Here is a 24791-nt window from a genome sequence, read left to right on the forward strand (position 1 = left end):
TGAAGCTGCCGTAGCGATAATGTTCGCTATGGCAGCTATCACAAGGATATTGCAGCTGCGACGGGGGCGGGGACTATCGCGCTCGGCATCGCAGCATCGGCCTGCGATGTCGCAGCGTGCAAAGTACCCCTTAGGGTATGTGACCATGCTGCAGATTATCTGCACATAAAACTGCAAGTTTTGGCAGGAAAGATGCAGCAGGAAAAAGTGTGTATCGCATTTGCGCTTTTTTTTTTCCATGAGTGTTCATGTTTTTTTAGTCATGGCGATTGCAGGGGTTCCTGCGCTGTACCCCCACAATCGCCGCCGGATCTCTGGCAGACGTTATAGCCGGGACCCAGCTATCACTGCCTGAGGCGATGTCTGTGCTGGTTTAACCCCTTGATTGCAGCCATCAATGTGATCACAGCATTTAGGAGGCAGGGAAAGAAATCGCTTACCTCTCCCTGGCGATTGGGTCTCTGTAATGCGATCACAGGGACCGGATCGCTGGCGTGGCAACCCTGGGTCATCACCATCACAAAGTCAATTGGGTGACCCAACTATGGTGCTGCTGAATGGCTAAATGGCTAAATAAGAAATAAACCCCAGATGAAGCCATTGGTGAAACACACGTTCGAGGTGTTTGGTAGGTAATATTACTAATTCTTTAGGCCTTTTTAAGCCACTATGGCTTTTTTCCCAGCAATTATAATTCTCACCTTAATTACCTGTTGTGAGTGACACCTGCCTAAATATATCTGGTGCACCCGTCTGTTATATTCTCCCGCACTTTCATACTCTGGTTATTATGTATTTATCCATTCAGCCACTCATTATTCGCTCACCAATTGTTTTTGTTACATGTGCAGTGTAGGCGCCAGGGATTTTTCCCTCTTTTCTCTTAATATAAGTGTACAGACACAATCTCCAAGAACGGTTTGGGATCCTTGAAAGATGAGCTGTACTTTGTGATCCTTTATCAATCAAAAGTGCAACATAGACGCGCTATAAAAGGCAAATTGTGCAAAAAATGTTTGTTTTTTTGCCTAAAATACATTAAAAAGAGGAGGGGGGAAAAACACCTCTCAAGATGTCAATATTCTTTAACAGAAACTCCCCTTAACCCCTTCACGACCTTGGACGGATCTATCCGTCCAGGATCGTGTCCCGTTAAGCCCCGCCCCCTGCCGCGGGCAGGCGGCGTGGATCGGCACACATATCAGCTGTTTTCAACAGCTGACATGTGTGCCTGCTAGCCGCGGGTGGAATCGCTTCCACCCGCGGCCATTAACCCCTTAAATCTTGCTGCCAAAGTCTGGCAGCAAGATTTAAATGCGCGCGGCCAGGTTTGTTACTTACCGCCGCCCCCACCGGAAGTCACGTGTGTTATCACGTGACTATCGGTGGTTGCCATCGTAGCACAGGGTCATGTGATGACGCCTGCTGCTATGATCTTTCACTTTCATTTTCCCTCGGCCGAGAGCAGAGGGAAAACCAAAGTGACTGAATCTGCTGTTTACAGCTGAATTGCTGTGATCAGCAGATAGATAATAGCGATCAGATTGCTGATTGCTATAGCCCCCTAGGGGGACTAGTAAAATAAAAAAAAAGTAAAAAAAAAAGTTTTAAAAAAAAAAAAAAAAAAAAAACCCTAAAAGTTCAAATCACCCCCTTTCCCCCCCATTGAAAATTAAAGGGTTAAAAAATAAATATACACATATTTGGTATCGCCGCGTTCAGAAATGCCCGATCAAAATATAAAATCAATTATTCTGATTGGTAAACAGCGTAGTGGCAAAAAAATTCCAAACGCCAAAATTACGTTTTTTGGTCGCCGCAAGTTTTGCGCAAAATGCAATAACAGGCGATCAAAACGTAGCATCTGCGCAAAAATGGTACCATTAGAAACATCAGCTCGAGACGCAAAAATAAGAACGCTACGTGTTTTGGAAAATGGCGCAAAACGTGCGCCACTTTTATTGGACAAGCTTGTGAATTTTTTTTAACCCCTTAGATACAAGTAAACCTATACATGTTTGGTGTCTACAAACTCGCACCGACCTGAGGCATCACATAGATACATCAGTTTTATCATATAGTGAACACTGTGAATAAAATATCCCAAAAACTATTGTACGATCCCACTTTTTTTGCAATTTTTCCGCACTTGGAATTTTTTTGCCGTTTTCCAGTACACTATATGGTAAAACTTATGATTTCATTTAAAAGTACAACTCGTCCCGCAAAAAACAAGCCCTCATATGGCAAGATTGACGGAATAATAAAAAAGTTACGGCTCTCGGAAGAAAAGGAGCAAAAAACAAAAACGCAAAAATGGAAAGTGCCGGGGGACTGAAGGGGTTAAAGCAGATGTATGGCGCCAACCAGTTTGGAAACTGTATATGGCCACAACACATGCTCTTACCCAGTGAAAAGAAGGGAATTTTGTTACTTACCGTAAATTCCTTTTCTTCTAGCTCTTATTGGGAGACCCAGACGATTGGGGTATAGCTACTGCCCTCCGGAGGCCACACAAAGCACTACACTAAAAAGTGCAAGGCCCCTCCCCTTCTGGCTATACCCCCCCGTGGTATCACGGGTACTCCAGTTTTAGTGCCAAAGCAAGAAGGAGGAAGCCAATAACTGGTTTAAACAAATTAACTCCGAGAAACATCGGAGAACTGAAAAACCGTTCAACATGAACAACATGTGTACCCGCAAACAACAAAAAAATCCCGAAGGACAACAGGGCGGGTGCTGGGTCTCCCAATAAGAGCTAGAAGAAAAGGAATTTACGGTAAGTAACAAAATTCCCTTCTTCTTCAGCGCTCTATTGGGAGACCCAGACGATTGGGACGTCCAAAAGCTGTCCCTGGGTGGGTAAAGAAATACCTCATGTTAGAGCTGCAAAAACAGCCCTCCCCTACGGGGATGTCACTGCCGCCTGCAGGACTCTTCTACCTAAGCTGGCATGCATCCGCCGAAGCATAGGTATGCACCTGATAATGCTTGGTGAAAGTGTGCAGACTGGACCAGGTTGCTGCCTGGCACACCTGTTGAGCCGAAGCCTGGTGTCGTAATGCCAGGACGCACCCACGGCTCTGGTTGAGTGGGCTTTTAGCCCTGAAGGAACCGGAAGCCCCGCAGAGCGGTAGGCCTCTAGAATTGGTTCTTTGATCCATCGAGCCAGGGTGGCTTTAGAAGCCTGCAATCCCTTGCGCGGACCAGCGACAAGGACAAAAAGTGCATCGGAACGGCGTATGGGCGCCGTTCGGGAAGAAGGGAATTTTGTTACTTACCGTAAATTCCTTTTCTTCTAGCTCTTATTGGGAGACCCAGACGATTGGGGTATAGCTACTGCCCTCTGGAGGCCACACAAAGCACTACATTAAAAGTGCAAGGCCCCTCCCCCTCTGGCTATACCCCCCCGTGGTATCACGGGTTCTCCAGTTTTAGTGCCAAAGCAAGAAGGAGGAAGCCAATAACTGTTTAAACAAATTAACTCCGAAAAACATCGGAGAACTGAAAAACCGTTCAACATGAACAACATGTGTACCCGCAAACAACAAAAAACATCCCGAAGGACAACAGGGCGGGTGCTGGGTCTCCCAATAAGAGCTAGAAGAAAAGGAATTTACGGTAAGTAACAAAATTCCCTTCTCTTCAGCGCTCTATTGGGAGACCCAGACGATTGGGACGTCCAAAAGCTGTCCCTGGGTGGGTAAATAAATACCTCATGTTAGAGCTGCAAAACAGCCCTCCCCTATGGGGGTGTCACTGCCGCCTGCAGGACTCTTCTACCTAAGCTGGCATCCGCCGAAGCATAGGTATGCACCTGATAATGCTTGGTGAAAGTGTGCAGACTGGACCAGGTAGCTGCCTGGCACACCTGTTGAGCCGAAGCCTGGTGACGTAATGCCCAGGACGCACCCACGGCTCTGGTGGAGTGGGCTTTTAGCCCTGAAGGAACCGGAAGCCCCGCAGAACGGTAGGCCTCTAGAATTGGTTCTTTGATCCATCGAGCCAGGGTGGCTTTAGAAGCCTGCAACCCCTTGCGCGGACCAGCGACAAGGACGAAAAGTGCATCGGCACGGCGTATGGGCGCCGTGCGGGAAATGTAGATTCTGAGTGCTCTCACCAGATCTAGCAAACGTAAGGCCTTTTCATACCGGTGAACCGGATGAGGGCAAAAAGAAGGCAAGGAAATATCCTGATTAAGATGAAAAGAGGATACGACCTTAGGGAGAAACTCCGGAATGGGGCGCAGCACAACCTTGTCCTGGTGGAACACCAGGAAGGGAGCCTTAGATGACAGAGCTGCCAGCTCAGACACTCGCCGAAGCGATGTGATTGCAACAAGAAACGCCACTTTCTGCGACAGCCGAGAAAAGGAAACTTCCTTCAGAGGCTCGAAGGGCGGCTTCTGGAGAGCAACTAGTACCCTGTTCAGATCCCATGGATCTAACGGTCGCTTGTACGGGGGCACAATATGACAGACCCCCTGCAGGAACGTGCGCACCTTAGGAAGACGTGCTAGACGCTTCTGAAAAAACACGGATAGTGCCGAAACTTGCCCTTTAAGGGAGCTGAGCGACAAGCCCTTTTCTAACCCTGATTGCAGGAAGGAAAGAAACTTGGGCAATGCAAATGGCCAGGGAGACACTCCCTGAGCAGAGCACCAGGACAAGAAAATCTTCCACGTTCTGTGGTAGATCTTAGCCGAATTCGACTTTCTAGCTTGTCTCATTGTGGCAATGACTCCCTGAGATAATCCAGCAGATGCTAGGATCCAGGACTCAATGGCCACACAGTCAGGTTCAGGGCCGCAGAATTCTGATGGAAAAACGGCCCTTGGGACAGTAAGTCTGGTCGGTCTGGCAGTGACCACGGTCGACCGATCGTGAGATGCCACAGATCCGGATACCACGACCTCCTCGCCCAGTCTGGAGCGACGAGTATGACGCGGCTGCACTCGGATCTGATCTTGCGTAGCACTCTGGGCAAGAGCGCCAGAGGCGGAAACACGTATGGGAGCTGAAACTGCGACCAATCTTGAACCAAGGCGTCTGCCGCCAGAGCTCTTTGATCGCGCGACCTCGCCATGAATGCCGGGACCTTGTTGTTGTGCCGGGATGCCATTAGGTCGACGTCCGGCACTCCCCAGCGGCGACAGATTTCCTGAAACACGTCCGGGTGAAGGGACCATTCCCCTGCGTCCATGCCCTGGCGACTGAGGAAGTCTGCTTCCCAGTTTTCTACGCCTGGGATGTGAACCGCGGATATGGTGGATGCTCTGTCCTCCACCCACATTAGAATGCGCCGGACTTCTTGGAAGGCTTGCCGACTGCGCGTCCCTCCTTGGTGGTTGATGTATGCCACCGCTGTGGAGTTGTCCGATTGGATTCGGATCTGCTTTCCTTCCAGCCACTGTTGGAAGGCCAGTAGAGCAAGATACACTGCTCTGATCTCCAGAACATTGATCTGAAGGGTGGACTCCTGCGGAGTCCACGTCCCCTGAGCCCTGTGGTGGAGAAATACTGCTCCCCACCCTGACAGACTCGCATCTGTTGTGACTACTGCCCAGGATGGGGGCAGGAAGGATCTTCCCTGAGACAATGATGTGGGAAGGAGCCACCATTGTAGAGAGTCTTTGGCCGTCTGGGAAAGCGAGACTTTCCTGTCCAGGGACGTTGACTTCCCGTCCCATTGGCGGAGAATGTCCCATTGAAGTGGGCGCAGATGAAACTGCGCAAAGGGAACTGCTTCCATGGCTGCCACCATCTTCCCTAGGAAATGCATGAGGCGCCGCAAGGGATGCAACTGGCCCTGCAGGAGAGATTGCACCCCTGTCTGTAGTGACCGCTGCTTGTCCAGCGGAAGCTTCACTATCGCTGCTAGAGTATGAAACTCCATGCCAAGATACGTTAGTGACTGAGTCGGTGATAGGATCGACTTTGGAAAGTTGATGATCCATCCGAAAGACTGTAGAGTCTCCAGCGTAGCATTCAGGCTGAGTTGGCATGCCTCCTGAGAGGGAGCTTTGACCAATAAGTCGTCTAGGTAAGGAATCACCGAGTGTCCCTGAGAGTGCAAGACTGCTACCACCGCCGCCATGACCTTGGTGAAGACCCGTGGGGCTGTCGCCAGACCAAATGGAAGAGCTACGAACTGAAAATGGTCGTCTCCTATCACAAAACGTAGAAAACGTTGATGTTCTGTAGCAATTGGCACGTGGAGATAAGCATCTTTGATGTCTATTGAGGCAAGGAAGTCTCCTCTGGACATTGAGGCAATGACAGAGCGGAGGGTCTCCATCCGGAACCTCCTGGCGTGCACATGTTTGTTGAGCCGTTTTAGGTCCAGAACAGGACGGAACGAGCCGTCCTTTTTTGGAACCACAAAGAGATTGGAGTAAAACCCTTGCCCTTGTTCCTGAGGAGGGACTGGGATAACCACTCCTTCCGCTTTTAGGGAATCCACCGCCTGCAGCAGAGCATCTGCTCGGTCTGGATGTGGGGAGGTTCTGAAGAACCGAGCTGGAGGACGAGAATTGAACTCGATTCTGTACCCGCGAGACAAAATGTCCGTCACCCACCGGTCTTTGACCTGTGACATCCAAATGCCGGAAAAGCGGGAGAGCCTGCCCCCGACCGGCGATGCGGAGGGGGGGGGCTGGAAGTCATGAGGTAGCCGCTTTGGAAGCGGTACCTCCATTTGCTTTCTTGGGGCGTGTGTGAGTCCGCCACGAATCTGAGTTTCTTTGCGTCCTCTGAGTCCCTTTGGACGAGGTAAATGGTGTCTTGCCCGAACCTCGAAAGGACTGAAACCTCTGCTGCCACTTTTTCTGCTGAGGTTTGGGTGTTCTGGGTTGTGGTAAAGAGGAGTCTTTACCCTTGGACTGCTTAATGATGTCAGCCAATGGCTCGCCAAACAGTCTCTCTCTAGACAAAGGCAAACTGGTTAAACATTTTTTGGAACCAGCATCTGCTTTCCAGTCCTTTAACCACAAAGCTCTGCGCAAAACTACCGAATTGGCGGACGCCATTGAGGTGCGACTGGTAGATTCTAGGACCGCATTGATAGCGTAAGACGCAAACGCCGACATCTGCGTGGTAAGGTGCGCCACTTGCGGCACTGCTGGATGCATGATAGCATCCACTTTTGCTAAGCCAGCTGAAATAGCCTGGAGTGCCCATACGGCTGCGAATGCCGGAGCAAACGACGCGCCTATAGCTTCATAGACAGATTTTAACCAAAGGTCCATCTGTCTGTCATTGGCATCTTTAAGTGAAGCGCCATCCTCCACTGCAACTATGGATCTAGCTGCAAGTTTGGAAATCGGGGGGTCTACCTTTGGACACTGTGTCCAGCGCTTGACCACCTCAGGGGGGAAAGGGAAACGCGTATCTTTAGATCGTTTAGAGAAACGCCTTTCTGGGTGAGCGTCGTGCTTCTGGATTGATTCTCTGAAGTCAGAGTGATCTAACAAAGCACTCAATTTACGCTTGAGATAAAGGAAACGAAACTTCTCCTGCTCCGCAGCCGCCTCTTCTGCTGAAGGGGCTGGGGGAGAAATATCCAACAGCCTATTGATGGCTGAGATAAGGTCGTCTACCATGGCATCCCCATCCGGGGTATCCAGGTTGAGAGGGGTTCCAGGAGTGGATTCCTGATCACTCTCATCAGACACATCACAGGGAGACTGATTGCGCTGAGACCCTGAGCAGTGTGAAGACGTCGAGGGTCTTTCCCAGCGAGCTCGCTTAGGGTGGCTGGGGCCATCATCTGAGTCATAATCCTCGGCCTGTGAAGCCGGGGACCCCCCTGTGGGCTGGATACATTCCAAGTAAGGGGGACCTGAGGACAGAGGCCTCGCCGTGCCCAGAGACTGAGCCCCATGCATAGATTGCAAGGTCTCAAGGATTTTTGCCATAGATACAGACATATTATCTGCAAAAACTGCAAAGTCCGTCCCTGTCACCGGGGCAGAACTTACAAGCGTCTCAGCCTGGGTCGCTACCTCTCCTGACTCCGGCTGGCGAAGCAGCACCGGGTCGGAGCATTGCACACAATGGGGGTCATCAGAGCCTGCTGGTAGATTAGCCCCACATGCAGCACACGCAGTACACGCAGTATACACAGCCCTTTTTGCCTTGGCCGCCTTGCGTTTTGAGGATGACATGTTGCTGCTTCCACAGAGCGATCTGGGATATGCAGCCAGAAGCGCACCTCACAGTGCAAGAAATACAATATCTATATATATGTACCCAGTACACTGACACACAGTGAGGCACTAGAGGGACCAGCACAGAAAAATCGCTTACCGCCCGCTTAAAAAGCGGGTGTGTGGTCGCCAGATAGCCCCTAGTCCAGGTCTCCCAGAGCCTTGCGTCCTTCCTCCAGCCAGGCATGCATGTAATGGCTGCCGGCGTCTCTAGAGAGGAAGGGGGGCGGGCCCTGGGCGTTCCTGGCCAAGAGCGGGAAGCCTGCTTCCCTCTGTGCCAAGTGAGAGGGCTGGAGCATGTAAATCAGGCTCCAGCCCTCGTCGCTGCTTGCGAACAGCGTCTCTCCCCTACCCTGAATGACAGGGTGGGGGCGGGAACGAAACGGAGCTGCCGGCGTCCTAGGCCCAAAAAGCCGGGGACTAAAGTTATAACCGCCGCCGCCGTAAAAGCGCGGACGGCGGATCCCCGGCGCACCACAAGTCACAGCAGCGCCGCCCGGTCCAGAGGGGGTCGGCGCTGCGTTCCCAAACACAAACAATCCCCCAGTAATCTGTAGGGACACCAACTCCACGTTGCGGTCCCCGGCGCACTATAACACCCAGCCAGCCCGGAGTGTGTCTGTGCCTGCCGGGGACACAGAGTACCTGTAAGATGCAGGGCCCTGTCCCTGATCGTACTCCTGCTCCGAATCCATCAGGTTCTAATGGGTCTGTGGATGGAGCCCGGCATCAGAGCTGAGAGGCCGGCAGGATCCCACTTCCACAGAGCCCTACAAGGGGATGTGGAAGGAAAACAGCATGTCAGGCTCCAGCCCTGTACCAGCAATAGGTACCTCAACCTTACAACACCATCCAGGGGTGAGAAGGGAGCATGCTGGGGACACTATATGTGTCCTCTTTTCTTCCATCCGACATAGTCAGCAGCTGCTGCTGACTAAAATCTGTGGAGCTATGCATGGAATGTCTGACCTCCTTCGCACACAAAGCTAAAACTGGAGAACCCGTGATACCACGGGGGGGTATAGCCAGAGGGGGAGGGGCCTTGCACTTTTAATGTAGTGCTTTGTGTGGCCTCCAGAGGGCAGTAGCTATACCCCAATCGTCTGGGTCTCCCAATAGAGCGCTGAAGAAATGTAGATTCTGAGTGCTCTCACCAGATCTAGCAAACGTAAGTCCTTTTCATACCGGTGAACCGGATGAGGGTAAAAGGAAGGCAAGGATATATCCTGATTAAGATGAAACGAGGATACGACCTTAGGGAGAAACTCCGGAATGGGGCGCAGCACTACCTTGTCCTGGTGGAACACCAGGAAAGGAGCCTTGGATGACAAAGCTGCCAGCTCAGACACTCGCCGAAGCGATGTGATCGCGACAAGAAACGCCACTTTCTGTGACAGGCGAGAAAAGGAAACGTTCTTTAGAGGCTCGAAGGGCGGCTTTTGCAGAGCAACGAGTACTCTGTTCAGATCCCATGGATCTAACGGCCGCTTGTACGGGGGCACAATATGACAGACCCCCTGTAGGAACGTGCGCACCTTAGGAAGACGTGCTAGACGCTTCTGAAAAAACACAGACAGTGCCGAGACTTGCCCTTTAAGGGAACTGAGCGACAAGCCCTTTTCCAACCCCGATTGCAGGAAGGAAAGAAAGGTGGGCAATGCAAATGGCCAAGGGGATACTCTCTGTGCAGAGCACCAAGATAAGAAAATCTTCCACGTCCTGTGGTAGATCTTAGCAGACGTTGACTTCCTAGCTTGTCTCATTGTGGCTACGACTCCTTGAGATAATCCTGCAGACGCTAGGATCCAGGACTCAATGGCCACACAGTCAGGTTCAGGGCCGCAGAATTCTGATGGAAAAACGGCCCTTGGGACAGTAAGTCTGGTCGGTCTGGCAGTGACCACGGTCGACCGACCGTGAGATGCCACAGATCCGGATACCACGATCTCCTCGGCCAGTCTGGGGCGACGAGTATGACGCGGCTGCAATCGGATCTGATCTTGCGTAACACTCTGGGCAAGAGTGCCAGAGGTGGAAAGACGTATGGGAGCCGGAACTGCGACCAATCTTGAACCAATGCGTCTGCCGCCAGAGCTCTTTGATCGCGCGACCTCGCCATGAATGCCGGGACCTTGTTGTTGTGCCGGGACGCCATTAGGTCGACGTCCGGCACTCCCCATCGGCGACAGATTTCCTGAAACACGTCCGGGTGAAGGGACCATTCCCCTGCGTCCATGCCCTGGCGACTGAGGAAGTCTGCTTCCCAGTTTTCTACGCCGGGGATGTGAACTGCGGATATGGTGGAGGCTGTGGCTTCCACCCACATCAGAATCCGCCGGACTTCCTGGAAGGCTTGCCGACTGCGTGTCCCCCCTTGGTGGTTGATGTATGCCACCGCTGTGGAGTTGTCCGACTGAATTCGGATCTGCCTTCCTTCCAGCCACTGCTGGAAGGCTAGTAGGGCAAGATACACTGCTCTGATTTCCAGAACATTGATCTGAAGGGTGGACTCCTGCGGAGTCCACGTCCCCTGAGCCCTGTGGTGGAGAAACACTGCTCCCCACCCTGACAGACTCGCATCTGTCGTGACCACTGCCCAGGATGGGGGCAGGAAGGATCTTCCCTGAGACAATGAGGTGGGAAGGAGCCACCATTGTAGAGAGTCCTTGGCCGTCTGGGAAAGAGAGACTTTCCTGTCCAGGGACGTTGACTTCCCGTCCCATTGGCGGAGAATGTCCCATTGAAGTGGGCGCAGATGAAACTGCGCAAAGGGAACTGCTTCCATGGCTGCCACCATCTTCCCGAGGAAGTGCATGAGGCGCCGTAAGGGGTGCGACTGGCCCTGAAGGAGAGTCTGCACCCCTGTCTGTAGTGACCGCTGCTTGTCCAGCGGAAGCTTCACTCTCGCTGCTCGAGTATGGAACTCCATGCCAAGATACGTTAGTGACTGTGTCGGAGACAGATTCGACTTTGGAAAGTTGATGATCCATCCGAACGTCTGTAGAGTCTCCAGTGTAGCATGTAGACTGAGTTGGCATGCCTCTTGAGAGGGTGCCTTGACAAGTAGATCGTCTAGGTAAGGGATCACCGAGTGTCCCTGAGAGTGCAAGACTGCTACCACTGCCGCCATGACCTTGGTGAAAACCCGTGGGGCTGTCGCCAGACCGAATGGCAGAGCTACGAACTGAAGATGTTCGTTTCCTATCACAAAACGTAGAAAACGTTGATGTTCTGTAGCAATTGGCACGTGGAGATAAGCATCTTTGATGTCTATTGAGGCAAGGAAGTCTCCTTGAGACATTGAGGCCACGACAGAGCGGAGGGTTTCCATCCGGAACCGCCTGGCGTGCACATGTTTGTTGAGCAGCTTTAGATCCAGAACAGGACGGAACGAGCCGTCCTTTTTTGGAACCACAAAGAGATTGGAGTAAAACCCTCGCCCTTGTTCCTGAGGCGGTACAGGAACCACTACTCCTTCCGCTCTTAGGGAGTCCACCGCCTGCAGCAGGGCATCTGCTCGGTCTGGATGTGGGGAGGTTCTGAAGAACCGAGCTGGAGGACGAGAACTGAACTCGATTCTGTACCCGCGAGACAAAATGTCTGTCACCCACCGGTCTTTGACCTGTGACATCCAAATGACGGAAAAGCGGGAGAGCCTGCCCCCGACCGGAGATGCGGAGGGGGGGAGCTGGAAGTCATGAGGTAGCCGCTTTGGAAGCGGTTCCTCCATTTGCTTTCTTGGGGCGCGCGTGAGCCCGCCAGGAATCTGAGCTTCTTTGCGTCCTCTGAGTCCCTTTGGACGAGGAGAATTGTGTCTTGCCCGAACCTCGAAAGGACTGAAACCTCTGCTGCCACTTTTTCTGCTGAGGTTTGCTTGTTCTGGGCTGGGGTAAAGAAGAGTCTTTACCCTTGGACTGTTTAATGATGTCAGCCAATGGTTCGCCAAACAGTCTATCTCTAGATAAAGGCAGGCTGGTTAAACATTTTTTGGAACCAGCATCTGCTTTCCAGTCCTTTAACCACAAGGCTCTGCGCAAAACTACCGAATTGGCGGACGCCATTGAGGTGCGGCTGGTAGATTCTAGGACCGCATTGATAGCGTAAGACGCAAACGCGGACATCTGCGAGGTAAGGGACGCCACTTGCGGCACCGCTGGATGTAAGATAGCATCCACTTTTGCTAAACCAGCTGAAATAGCTTGGAGTGCCCATACGGCTGCGAATGCTGGAGCAAACGACGCGCCGATAGCTTCATAGACAGATTTTAACCAGAGGTCCATCTGTCTGTCATTGGCATCCTTAAGTGAAGCGCCATCCTCCACTGCAACTATGGATCTAGCTGCAAGTTTGGAAATCGGGGGGTCTACTTTTGGACACTGGGTCCAGCGCTTGACCACATCAGGGGGGAAAGGAAAACGTGTATCCTTAGAACGTTTAGAGAAACGCCTTTCTGGATGAGCGTCGTGTTTCTGGATTGACTCTCTGAAGTCAGAGTGATCCAAGAAAGCACTTAATTTACGCTTGGGATAGAGAAAACGAAACTTCTCCTGCTCTGCAGCTGCCTCCTCTGCTGAAGGGGCTGGGGGAGAAATATCTAACAGTCTATTGATGGCTGAGATAAGATCGTTTACCATGGCGTCCCCATCCGGGGTATCCAGATTGAGAGGGGTTCCAGGATAAGACTCCTGATCACTCTCATCAGACGCATCACAGGGAGACTGATTGCGCTGAGACCCTGAGCAGTGTGATGACGTTGAGGGTCTTTCCCAGCGAGCTCGCTTAGGGTGGCTGGGGCTATCATCTGAGTCATAATACTCAGCCTGTGAAGCCGGGGACCCCCTTGCAGTCTGGATTAAATCCAACTGAGGGGGATTAGAGGACAGAGACCTCGCCGTGTCCATAGACTGAGCCCCAGGCATGGATTGCAAAGTTTCAAGGATTTTTGCCATAGTCACAGACATATTATCAGCAAAAACTGCAAAGTCTGTCCCTGACACCGGGGCAGGACTTACAAGCGTCTCAGCCTGGGTCACTACCCCTCCGGACTCCGGCTGGCGAAGCAGCACCGGATCTGAGCATTGCACACAATGGGGGTCTTTGGAACCTGCTGGTAGAGCAGCCCCACATGCAGCACACGCAGTGTACACAGCCCTAGCCTTGGCAGCCTTGCGTTTTGTGGATGACATGTTGCTGCCTCCTCAGAGCGATCTGGGTATACAGCCAGGAAGCGACCTCACAGTGCAAGCAATAAGGAAATATATATATATGTCCAGTGACACAGTACACTAATACACACTGAGGCACTAGAGGGGCCAGCTGAAAAGCCGCTTACCGCCCGCTTAAGAGCGGGTGTGTGATCTCCAAAGCCCCCTAGTCCAGGTCTCCCAGAGCCTTGCGTCCTTCCTCCAGCCAGACATGCATGTAATGGCTGCCGGCGTCCTGAGAGAGGAGGGGGGGCGGGCCCTGGGCGTTCCTGGCTAAGAGCGGGAAGCCTGCTTCCCTCTGTGCCTAGTGAGAGGGCTGGAGCATGTAAATCAGGCTCCAGCCCTCGTCGCTGCCGTGAAACAGCGTCTCTCCCCTACCCTGATTGACAGGGTGGGGGCGGGAACGAATCGGAGCTGCCGGCGTCCTAGGCCGCAAAAGCCGGGGACTAGATTTATAAACGCCACCGCCGTAAAAGCGCGGTCGGCGTGTCCCCGGCGAACTAAAAGTCACAGCAGCGCCGCCGGTCCAGCGGGGGTCGGCGCTGCGTTCCCACAACACAGAAAAAAAGTCCCCCAGTTAAACTGTAGGAACACTAGCTCTAGCGTTACGGTCCCCGGCGCACTACAACACCCAGCCAGCCCGGAGTGTGTCTGTGCCTGCCGGGGACACAGAGTACCTGTATGATGCAGGGCCATGTCCCTGATGGTACTCCTGCTCGGCATCCACCAGGTTCTATGGGTCTGTGGATGGAGCCCGGCGTCAGAGCTTTGAGGCCGGCAGGATCCCACTTCCACAGAGCCCTACAAGGGGATGTGGAAGGAAAACAGCATGTGGGGCTCCAGCCTCTGTACCAGCAATAGGTACCTCAACCTTACAACACCATCAACGGGTGAGAAGGGAGCATGCTGGGAACCCTATATGGGCCCTCTTTTCTTCCATCCGAAATAGTCAGCAGCTACTGCTGACTAAAATCTGTGGAGCTATGCATGGAATGTCTGACCTCCTTCGCACAAAGCTTGAAAACTGGAGTACCCGTGATACCACGGGGGGGTATAGCCAGAAGGGGAGGGGCCTTGCACTTTTTAGTGTAGTGCTTTGTGTGGCCTCCGGAGGGCAGTAGCTATACCCCAATCGTCTGGGTCTCCCAATAGAGCGCTGAAGAAAAATTAAAACCTTGCATCCGTATTATCAGCCCAGTGACTACTATTAGGCTACGTGTCCACGATCAGTTTCACAGCGTTTTGGAAGCAGCATGTTTCAGCTGCATACAAAAAGCTGCACTGTACAGTACAAGCACAGTGTAAGGGATTTCTAGAAAGCTCCTGCTTACTGTGTGTGCGCTGCCTGAAATATGAACTGATAAATATCAAAAATAGCAACAAAGAAGGGAATTTTGTTTACTTACCGTAAATTCCTTTTCTTCTAGCTCCAATTGGGAGACCCAGACAATTGGGGTGTATAGCTTCTGCCTCCGGAGGCCACACAAAGTTATTACACTTTAAAAAGTGTAACCCCTCCCCTCTGCTATACACCCTCCCGTGCAACACGGGCTCCTCAGTTTTGGTGCCAAAGCAGGAAGGAGGAAACTTATAAATTGGTCTAAGGTAAATTCTATCCGAAGGATGTTCGGAGAACTGAACCATGAACCAAAAGAACAATTCAACATGAACAACATGTGTACACAAAAGAACAAAAGCCCGAAGGGTACAGGGGCGGGTGCTGGGTCTCCCAATTGGAGCTAGAAGAAAAGGAATTTACGGTAAGTAAACAAAATTCCCTTCTTCTTTGTCGCTCCATTGGGAGACCCAGACAATTGGGATGTCCAAAAGCAATCCCTGGGTGGGTAAAAGAATACCTCGATAAAAAGAGCCGAAACAACGGCCCCTTCCTACAGGTGTGCAACTGCCGCCTGAAGGACTCGCCTACCTAGGCTGGCATCTGCCGAAGCATAGGCATGCACCTGATAGTGTTTTGTAAAAGTGTGCAGACTCGACCAGGTAGCCGCCTGACACACCTGCTGAGCCGTAGCCTGGTGCCGCAATGCCCAGGACGCACCCACGGCTCTGGTAGAATGGGCTGTCAGCCCTGAAGGAATCGGAAGCCCAGAGGAACAGTAGGCTTCAAGAATCGGTTCCTTGATCCACCTAGCCAAGGTTGACTTGGAAGCCTGCGACCCCTTACGCTGGCCAGCGACAAGGACAAAGAGCGCATCAGAACGGCGCAAGGGCGCCGTGCGTGAAATGTAGATCCTGAGTGCTCTCACGAGGTCTAACACGTGCAAATCCTTTTCACATTGGTGAACAGGATGAGCACAAAAAGAAGGTAAGGAGATATCCTGATTGAGATGAAAAGGGGATACCACCTTAGGGAGAAATTCCGGAACCGGACGCAGTACCACCTTGTCCTGGTGAAACACCAGGAAGGGGGCTTTGCATGATAGTGCCGCCAGCTCAGACACTCTTCGAAGTGACGTGACTGCCACCAGGAAGACCACCTTCTGTGAAAGGCGTGAAAGAGAAATATCTCTCATTGGCTCGAAAGGTGGTTTCTGAAGAACCGTTAGCACCCTGTTCAGATCCCAGGGTTCTAGCGGACGCTTGTAAGGAGGGACTATGTGGCAAACTCCCTGCAGGAACGTGCGGACCTGCGGAAGCCTGGCTAGACGCTTTTGAAAAAACACAGAGAGCGCCGAGACCTGTCCCTTAATAGAACTGAGAGACAAACCCTTTTCCATCCCGGATTGAAGGAAGGATAGAAAAGTGGGCAAGGCAAATGGCCAGGGAGTAAAACCCTGATCAGAGCACCAGGATAGGAAGATCCTCCATGTCCTGTGGTAGATCTTGGCGGACGTTGGTTTCCTGGCCTGTCTCATGGTGGCAATGACCTCTTGAGATAACCCTGACGACGCTAGGATCCAGGACTCAATAGCCACACAGTCAGGTTGAGGGCCGCAGAATTCAGATGGAAAAATGGCCCTTGAGACAGTAAGTCTGGACGGTCTGGTAGTGCCCACGGTTGACCCACCGTGAGGTGCCACAGGTCCGGGTACCACGACCTCCTCGGCCAGTCTGGGGCGATGAGGATAGCGCGGCGGCAGTCGGATCTGATCTTGCGTAATACTCTGGGCAGTAGTGCCAGAGGAGGGAATACATAAGGCAGCCGAAACTGTGACCAATCCTGAACTAACGCGTCTGCCGCCAGAGCTCTGTGATCTTGAGACCGTGCCATGAATGCCGGGACCTTGTTGTTGTGCCGGGATGCCATTAGGTCGACGTCCGGCTTCCCCCAGTGGCAACAGATCTCTTGAAACACGTCCGGGTGAAGAGACCATTCCCCTGCGTCCATGCCCTGGCGACTGAGAAAGTCTGCTTCCCAGTTTTCTACGCCCGGGATGTGAACTGCGGAGATGGTGGAGGCTGTGGCTTCCACCCACAGCAGAATCCGCCGAACTTCCTGAAAGGCTTGTCGACTGCGTGTGCCGCCTTGGTGGTTGATGTACGCCACCGCCGTGGCGTTGTCCGACTGAATTCGGATCTGCTTGCCTTCCAGCCACGGCTGGAACTCTTTTAGAGCTAGATACACTGCCCTTATCTCCAGAACATTGATCTGAAGGGAGGACTCTGGTTGAGTCCAGGTACCCTGAGCCCTGTGGTGGAGAAAGACCGCTCCCCACCCTGACAGACTCGCGTCCGTCGTGACCACAGCCCAGGATGGGGGTAGGAATGATTTCCCCGTCGACAAGGAAGTGGGCCGAAGCCACCACTGCAGGGAGGCTTTGGCTTCCCGAGAAAGGGAGACGTTCCTGTCGAGGGACGTCGACTTCCTGTCCCATTTGCGGAGAATGTCCCATTGTAGTGGACGCAGATGAAACTGCGCAAATGGAACTGCTTCCATTGCTGCCACCATCTTCCCTAGGAAGTGCATGAGGCGCCTCAAGGGGTGCGACTGGGCTCGAAGGAGAGACTGCACCCCTGTCCGTAGTGAACGCTGTTTGTCCAGCGGAAGCTTCACCATCGCTGAGAGAGTATGAAACTCCATTCCGAGATATGTCAGCGATTGGTCCGGTGTCAAGTGCGACTTTGGGAAATTGATGATCCAGCCGAATCGCTGGAGAGTCTCCAGAGCAATGTCCAGGCTGTGCTGGCATGCCACCCGAGAGGGGGCCTTGACCAGGAGATCGTCTAAGTAAGGGATCACCGAGTGTCCCTGAGAGTGGAGGACTGCTACCACTGTTGCCATGACCTTGGTGAAGACCCGAGGGGCTGTCGCCAGGCCAAAAGGCAGCGCCACGAACTGAAGGTGTTCGTCCCCGATGGCGAAACGCAGGAAGCGTTGATGCACTGGTGCAATCGGCACGTGGAGATAAGCATCCTTGATGTCGATTGATGCTAGGAAGTCTCCTTGGGACATTGAGGCGATGACGGAGCGGAGAGATTCCATCCGGAACCGCCTGGTTTTCACGTGTTTGTTGAGCAGTTTGAGATCCAGAACGGGACGGAAAGATCCGTCCTTTTTTGGTACCACAAACAAGTTGGAATAAAACCCGTGCCCCCATTGCTGAAGGGGAACAGGGATCACCACCTCTTCTGCCTTCAGCTTGCTCACCGCCTGAAGAAGAGCCTCGGCTCGCTCGGGAGGCGGAGATGTTCTGAAGAAACGATTCGGAGGACGAGAGTGGAACTCTATCCTGTAACCGTGAGACAGAATGTCTCTCACCCATCGGTCTTGGACATGTGGCAACCAGGTGTCGCAAAAGCGGGAGAGCCTGCCACCGACCGAGGATGCGGTTTGGGGAGGCCGAAAGTCATGAGGAGGCCGCTTTGGTAGCGGTTCCTCCGGCGGTCTTTTTTGGACGTGACTTAGACCGCCATGAGTCAAAGTTCCTCTGTCCCTTCTGTGGCCTGTTGGGCGAGGAAAATTGAGACTTGGCTGAGGGCCGAAAGGACCGAAACCTCGATTGCACCTTCCGTTGTGGAGGTCTGTTTGGTTTGGACTGGGGTAAGGACGAGTCCTTTCCCTTGGATTCTTTAATGATTTCATCCAATCGCTCGCCAAACAGGCGGTCGCCAGAAAAAGGCAAACCGGTTAAGAACTTTTTGGAAGCAGAATCTGCCTTCCATTCACGTAGCCACATGGCCCTGCGGACCGCCACCGCATTGGCGGATGCAACCGATGTACGGCTCGCAGAGTCCAGAACAGCATTCATAGCGTAGGTCGCAAACGCCGAGGCCTGCGTGGTTAAGGACACAATCTGCGGATTAGAGGCACGTGTGACTGCATTAATCTCAGACTGACAAGCCGAGATAGCTTGAAGTGCCCATACGGCTGCGAATGCCGGAGCAAAAGACGCGCCGATAGCTTCATAGATGGATTTCATCAAGAGCTCTATTTGCCTGTCGGTGGCATCCTTGAGTGATGCACCGTCTGCCACTGCAACCACAGATCTAGCCGCCAGTCTGGAGATTGGCAGATCCACCTTGGGACACTGAGCCCAACCCTTGACAACGTCAGGGGGAAGGGATAACGTGTGTCATTCGGGCGCTTAGTAAAGCGCTTATCTGGAAAAGCCCGGTGCTTCTGGACTGTATCTCTGAAGTCGGAGTGATCCAGAAACTCACTCCGTGTCCGTTTTGGAAACCTAAAACGGAATTTCTCCTGCTGGGAAGCTGTCTCCTCAATCTGAGGAGCTGGAGGAGAAAGATCCAACACCCGATTGATGGACGCTATAAGGTCGTTTACTATGGCGTCACCTTCAGGTGTATCAAGGTTAAGAGCGGCGTCAGAATCAGAAAACTGATCTGCCACCTCCTCTTCATCCTCCAGAGAGACCTCATACTGAGACCCTGAACACTGTGATGAAGTGGAGGGAAGCTCCCGGCGAGCCCGCTTAGGCGGTCTGGGACTGCGGTCCGTGTCAGAATCCTCGCCGTGGGACCTAAGAGTCGCTCCAGCAGCACTTCGCTGCGCCGACTCTGAGTGCGCGGGTTCAACAGTGCCCGGGGCTTGTGTTACAGGTCTGGACTGCAAAGCCTCTAGTATCTTAGCAGACCATTTATCCATAGACTCTGCAAGTCTGTCAGCGAAAACTGCAAACTCTGTCCCTGTCACCTGGGCAGTGGCAGCAGGTGATTCCACCTGGGCCGAGGGCTCCCCCCGTAGCAGCGGCTCCGGCTGAGTGAGTGTCACAGGGGCCGAGCATTGCACACAATGAGGGTAGGTGGAACCTGCAGGTAGCAAAGCCGCACATGAGGTACAGGTTGCAAAGAAAGCCTGTGTCTTGGCACCCTTGCGTTTTGTGGACGACATGCTGCTGTCTCCTCTTAAGCAATCAGAGAGGGTATATAGCCAAGTAATAGTGCAGTCGTACAGAGTAAATGTACGCAATATAAATATATAAACATACACTTCGGCACCAGGGGGGTAAGCACCTAGTAACAGGTGCAGCTTACCGACCGCTATTCAGCGTTTGTGTGACCACCAGATTCCCTGCCCAGTCTCCCAGAGCTGTGGAGCTCGTATCAGAAGTTGTCCGGCTTCAGAAGTGCTGATAGCAATGGCTGCCGGCGTTCTGAGAGGAGGAGGGAGCCGTGGGCGTGCCTCAGAAAAGTGCGGGAATCTGGTGCCCCACGGTGCTCAGTGAGGGGGGAGGAGGATACTAAGTATGCTCCAGCCCTCAGCGCTGACGTTCTGTGCAGCGTCCCGCCCTTACCCCTGACTGGCAGGCCCGGGGGCGGGAATATGCAGCACTAGGCCGCAAAAGCCGGGGACTAAAGTTATAAGCGCGGCCGGCAAACAAGCGCGGCCAGCGTGGTAGTCCCGGCGCACTAACAGACCCAGCAGCTGCTGCAGTGACTAGCATACCGGCGCTCTATGCGCCGTCCCCAGGGGGACACAGAGTAACTCAGCGGCGCACTAACACGACCAGCAGTGCTGCAGCGTCCAGCATACCGGCTCTCTATGCGCCGTCCCCAGGGGGACACAGAGTAACTCAGCGGCGCACTAACACGACCAGCAGTGCTGCAGCGTCCAGCATACAGGCGCTGTATGCGCCGTCCCCAAGGGGACACAGAGTACCTCAGAGGAGCAGGGCCTGTCCCTGACGATACCCGGTCTCCTGTCCAGCAGATTCCACCAGGGGCTGCGGAGGGAGCGCGGTCCCAGGATCTGGTGACCGTTTAGGATCCCACTTCACCCAGAGCCCCTAAGGGATGGGGAAGGAAAACGGCATGTGGCTCCTGCCTGTGTACCCGCAATGGGTATCTCAACCTTAACAGCACCTCCATCCAGGTGGAGTGAGAAGGGAGCATGCCGGGGGCCCTGTTATGGGCCCTCTTTTCTTCCATCCGATACAGTCAGCAGCTGCTGCTGACTAAATTGTGGAGCTTGCGTGCATGTGTGCCTCCTTCAACACAAAGCAAAAAACTGAGGAGCCCGTGTTGCACGGGAGGGTGTATAGCAGAGGGGAGGGGTTACACTTTTTAAAGTGTAATAACTTTGTGTGGCCTCCGGAGGCAGAAGCTATACACCCCAATTGTCTGGGTCTCCCAATGGAGCGACAAAGAAAAGAGGAGTTAAAAACTCCCCCCAAAATGTAGAGTTTTAATCTCCTCTTTTTGTTGCTATTTTGATATTTATCAGTGTAGGGACTTGCAAACATGAGGATTCACGTATACGGAGTCATCCGTGATGAGGATTGCAAGCTCATGTACATTGGCCAATTTACTACCGTATTTTTCGCTTTATAAGACGCACTTTTGTTCCCCCAAATTTTGGGGGAAAGTAGGGGGTGCGTCTTATAAGCCGAATATACGGGGGGGGGCATATATATATGTACACTGCAGCGTCCAAGGGAGGTGGGGGCAGCAGCTCTGGAGCACAGGGGAACGCTGCGGGCTGCAGCCTTTGATCTCCTGCACCCGCTCATATAATATGCACAGCCGCTGTCCATCTCCAATGGTGCTGAAATCGCACGCAGTGAGGGGCTGGTGGAGCGGTGCATATTATATGAGCCTGCGTCCCAGTGTGATCGCACATGCCCACCCCTGTGTTAGATTTGGCCCCCAGGCTGCTGCTCATTCTAAAATAAAAAATCTTTACTTACCCCTGCAGCGTTTCTCCCCGTGTTCCTGCTTCCACTGTGATCAGGCACGCAGAGATCTCAGTCTGCTGTGCTGATCACATGACCGCACTGAGAACCAGGAAGTGGAAGAACAGAAGCACGGAGCCAGACAGGAGGGAGCTCAGCGCTGGAGGCGATAAGGAAAGAGGGTTTCATTTTACTTTGGGCAGCAGCCTGGGGGCACATCTGACACAGGGGAACTTGTGCGATCTATATAGGGGCCATGGGCAGCACTATGGGGGCGATATCTAACACAGGGGGACTTGTGCGATCTATATAGGGGCCATGGGCAGCACTATGGGGGCGATATCTAACACAGGGGGACTTGTGCGATCTATAGGGGCCATGGGCAGCAGCATGGGGGCGTTATCTAACACGGGAACGTGTGCAATCCATAGGGGACCATAGGCAGCACAGGGGAACGTGTGCCATCACAAGGGGGCTATATTCAATATAAGGGGGCCATATCCAGATTAAGGGGGCTAATTTTAGGATGGGGGGCTATGAGGGACATATACCCTATATGATTTGTTAGAGGGACACTGGCATTATAAGATGGACCCCATTTAACATTAAAAAAAAAAATTCTCTTTTCCTTCACCAAATTTGGGGGTGCGTCTTATAAAGCGAAAAATACAGTAACTAATATCTCATATATATTTGATATATTTGTTTGCACATTTTTATAGCCAGGCCTCTTAATACAGGCTGTGCATAGTGGAGTCTCTGTCCCTTGTGTGCTGCAGTTGAGTAGTGTCCGGGTAACCCACCTAATCTAATAGTAAAGCGGGCTTTACACACAGCGACAGCGCCCTATGCACGCCACTAGTGTGCAATTTACCTTGCACCTGTGAAGTGTCCATGTTGAGAGGTTTGTCTGCATCCTGTTGGTGCATTAGATGTGTTGGCCTGGGCTGACTGGACTAGTTGCCCTCTTTTCTGCTCTGAAACATGACCTGACCTGTGATGCGGCTTTCCAAGCCGTAGCATGTCAATTCTTTGCTGTGGAGTCGCAAGCGTTCTCCGAAGGGAGAACAGAGAGACCGCAACTGCCCGAGCCCTGATCGTGGGCACCTGTTTTCTCCTGCGGAGGATACTTGCGGCCCCGCAGGTCAGGACCTGTCGCGTCCAGGATGCAGTGGTTCCTGATCATGGCCATGTACCCTTAGGGGATTATCAAGATCACGGCTAATCATATAAGTGTAGACTACTGAAAGTTTGTTTTTATGAGGGTGGAGTTTGCTTGTCAAAACCTAACGAAAAAAACCACAATGATGCAATGTCATAAAAACATCAAGTTCCTCTTCAGCTTCGCAGGACCTTTCCATATGATCTCTGCTCATGGTTCAACGAATGATTACCTTAATGATGGCTGCTCGATTTACCTTTAATTAGAAATTACACTTATTTTACCTAGAGATGTAATTGCTGTAGCACATTAATATCACCCCCATCTTGGTACAGGGACAGAATGCTGTCCTAGATTGTTAATGCGGTGGGACAGGAGCCTGTGAGCATGTGCAGTTCGGAGCTCCGCTGCGGTGTATTATCTGCAGCCGGTCAGAGACGCTCACAGGCTCCCGTACTATAAATCTAGGACAGGTTTCTCCCAGTGTAACCAGACAGGGGCCATTTAATGCATCGGGTCATTTTCCAATTAAATTCATAATGACAATTGTCTTTTTTTCTTTTTCCTATTCCCAGAGGACCCCTTTATCTAGCTCTGAAGATGGATGATCCGAGCAGTCCGGCTCCATCGTAACCAAGTGTGATACACCATTACTTCTTGTAGGGAGAGAATGTCTTTACCGTGTAACGTTCTCTTTATTTTCACAGGATGTAAGAGATGAATGTTACACAATGACGTACAATTGTAAGTCGGAGACACAAACCTCTTGGCCCGTGAGGAAAAGCAGAAGATCTCCCTCCTCCTCTTCACACATATGTATCTGAATAACTGTACGGATGGCGGCTTCTAGATAGTCCCTCTCCGGCTCCGGTGTGTAAAAGATTTCTACAGGATGCGTACGGCCGGGGATCGTGAGGAGGGGGCAGCTGTCAAAATATATCTGGAACTTGCCAGCATCAAGTGTGGCACTCATGACTATAACCTGCGAGAAGAGGGGAAAATATGAAGGAAAATTAAAAACATTGATATGTGGATCTTTCAGTAGTCAGACACAAACCATGCTGTGAGAATGCTGTGCTTCGCATATTTCAGTTCTGCTCAGTGCCGCATGTGACCAAACCACCGCAGAAAAGCAGTAGTGAGCCGACTCCTCCATCATGACCTGCACCATCAGCTCCTCTGAAGGATCCATCCCTGGAGGACATGGCCTATCCAAGTATTTGCATTACATTTAACCACAGCGATAAGATTTGCTGTGACCGCAGACTTCCAAATTGTGACGGCGTGTGGTGAGCACTCTGTCAGGAGTCTCCGTTATTGCTGACGCGAGCGGTCACATGCTGACTAAAGGGCCTCAGCCGCTCTCAACAGACGTACATTGAAAGAAGCGAAATAAGTTTAGCTGGTGTGAGACCGCAGGTATACGGATCACAGAAATGTGGTCCTGTGACTGCCCACTCCAGAAATACTGACCGGGTGTTCACCACACGCTGACCGGATTCAGAAGTCTGCGCGGCTGTGGAGTACACTGTAGACTTTTGTATCAAGCCTGGACAACGCCTTTAAACGGAACCTGTCACCAGATTTGGCCCCATAAGCTGTGGCCACCACCAGCGAACCCTTATATACAGTATTCTAGAATGCGGTATATAAGGGCCCAGGCAGCACAGTATAACACAAAACACTTAATATACTCACCTAGGGGGCGTTCCGGTGCATTGGATGTTGCTGCTCTCCGGTCCGGCACCTTTTCTCTGCAGCGATCGCCATTGTCCTACCAAGCCCAGTGTGGATGACATGTCCTACGTCATCACATAGGCCGGCATTGCAGTCCCGTGCAGGCGCAATTTGATCTGCCTTGCTGAGGGCAGATCAAAGTATTGTAGTGCGCATGCACGAGCGATCTTTAATCTTTCTGCACACCTGCGCATTACAGTACTTTAATCTGCCCTCAACATAGCAGGGCAGATAAAAGGGCGCCTAAGGAGGAGTACAATGTCAGCCTGTATGGATGATATAGGATGTGTCATCCATACTGGGCTGGTTAGGACGGCTATCGCAGCAGAGAGGAGCAACACCCATCGGACCGGACCTCCCCTAGGCGAGTATTATAAAAGTGCTTTTTGTGTTAT

General features: G+C 52.3%; 1 protein-coding gene across 1 annotated transcript in view; it reads right to left on the minus strand.

The window, feature by feature from the left end:
- The window catches only part of DHX15 (DEAH-box helicase 15), a 150556-nt gene that overhangs the window by 72628 nt on the left and 53137 nt on the right, over positions 1–24791 (minus strand). The window contains exon 5 of the mRNA XM_075346937.1: positions 23423–23641. Coding sequence (XP_075203052.1) covers positions 23423–23641 — 219 coding nt within the window. The remainder of the gene's footprint in view (positions 1–23422; positions 23642–24791) is intronic.

This window comes from Anomaloglossus baeobatrachus, chromosome 1 (genome assembly GCF_048569485.1).
Source record: "Anomaloglossus baeobatrachus isolate aAnoBae1 chromosome 1, aAnoBae1.hap1, whole genome shotgun sequence".
In the NCBI taxonomy this organism is placed as follows: domain Eukaryota; kingdom Metazoa; phylum Chordata; class Amphibia; order Anura; family Aromobatidae; genus Anomaloglossus; species Anomaloglossus baeobatrachus.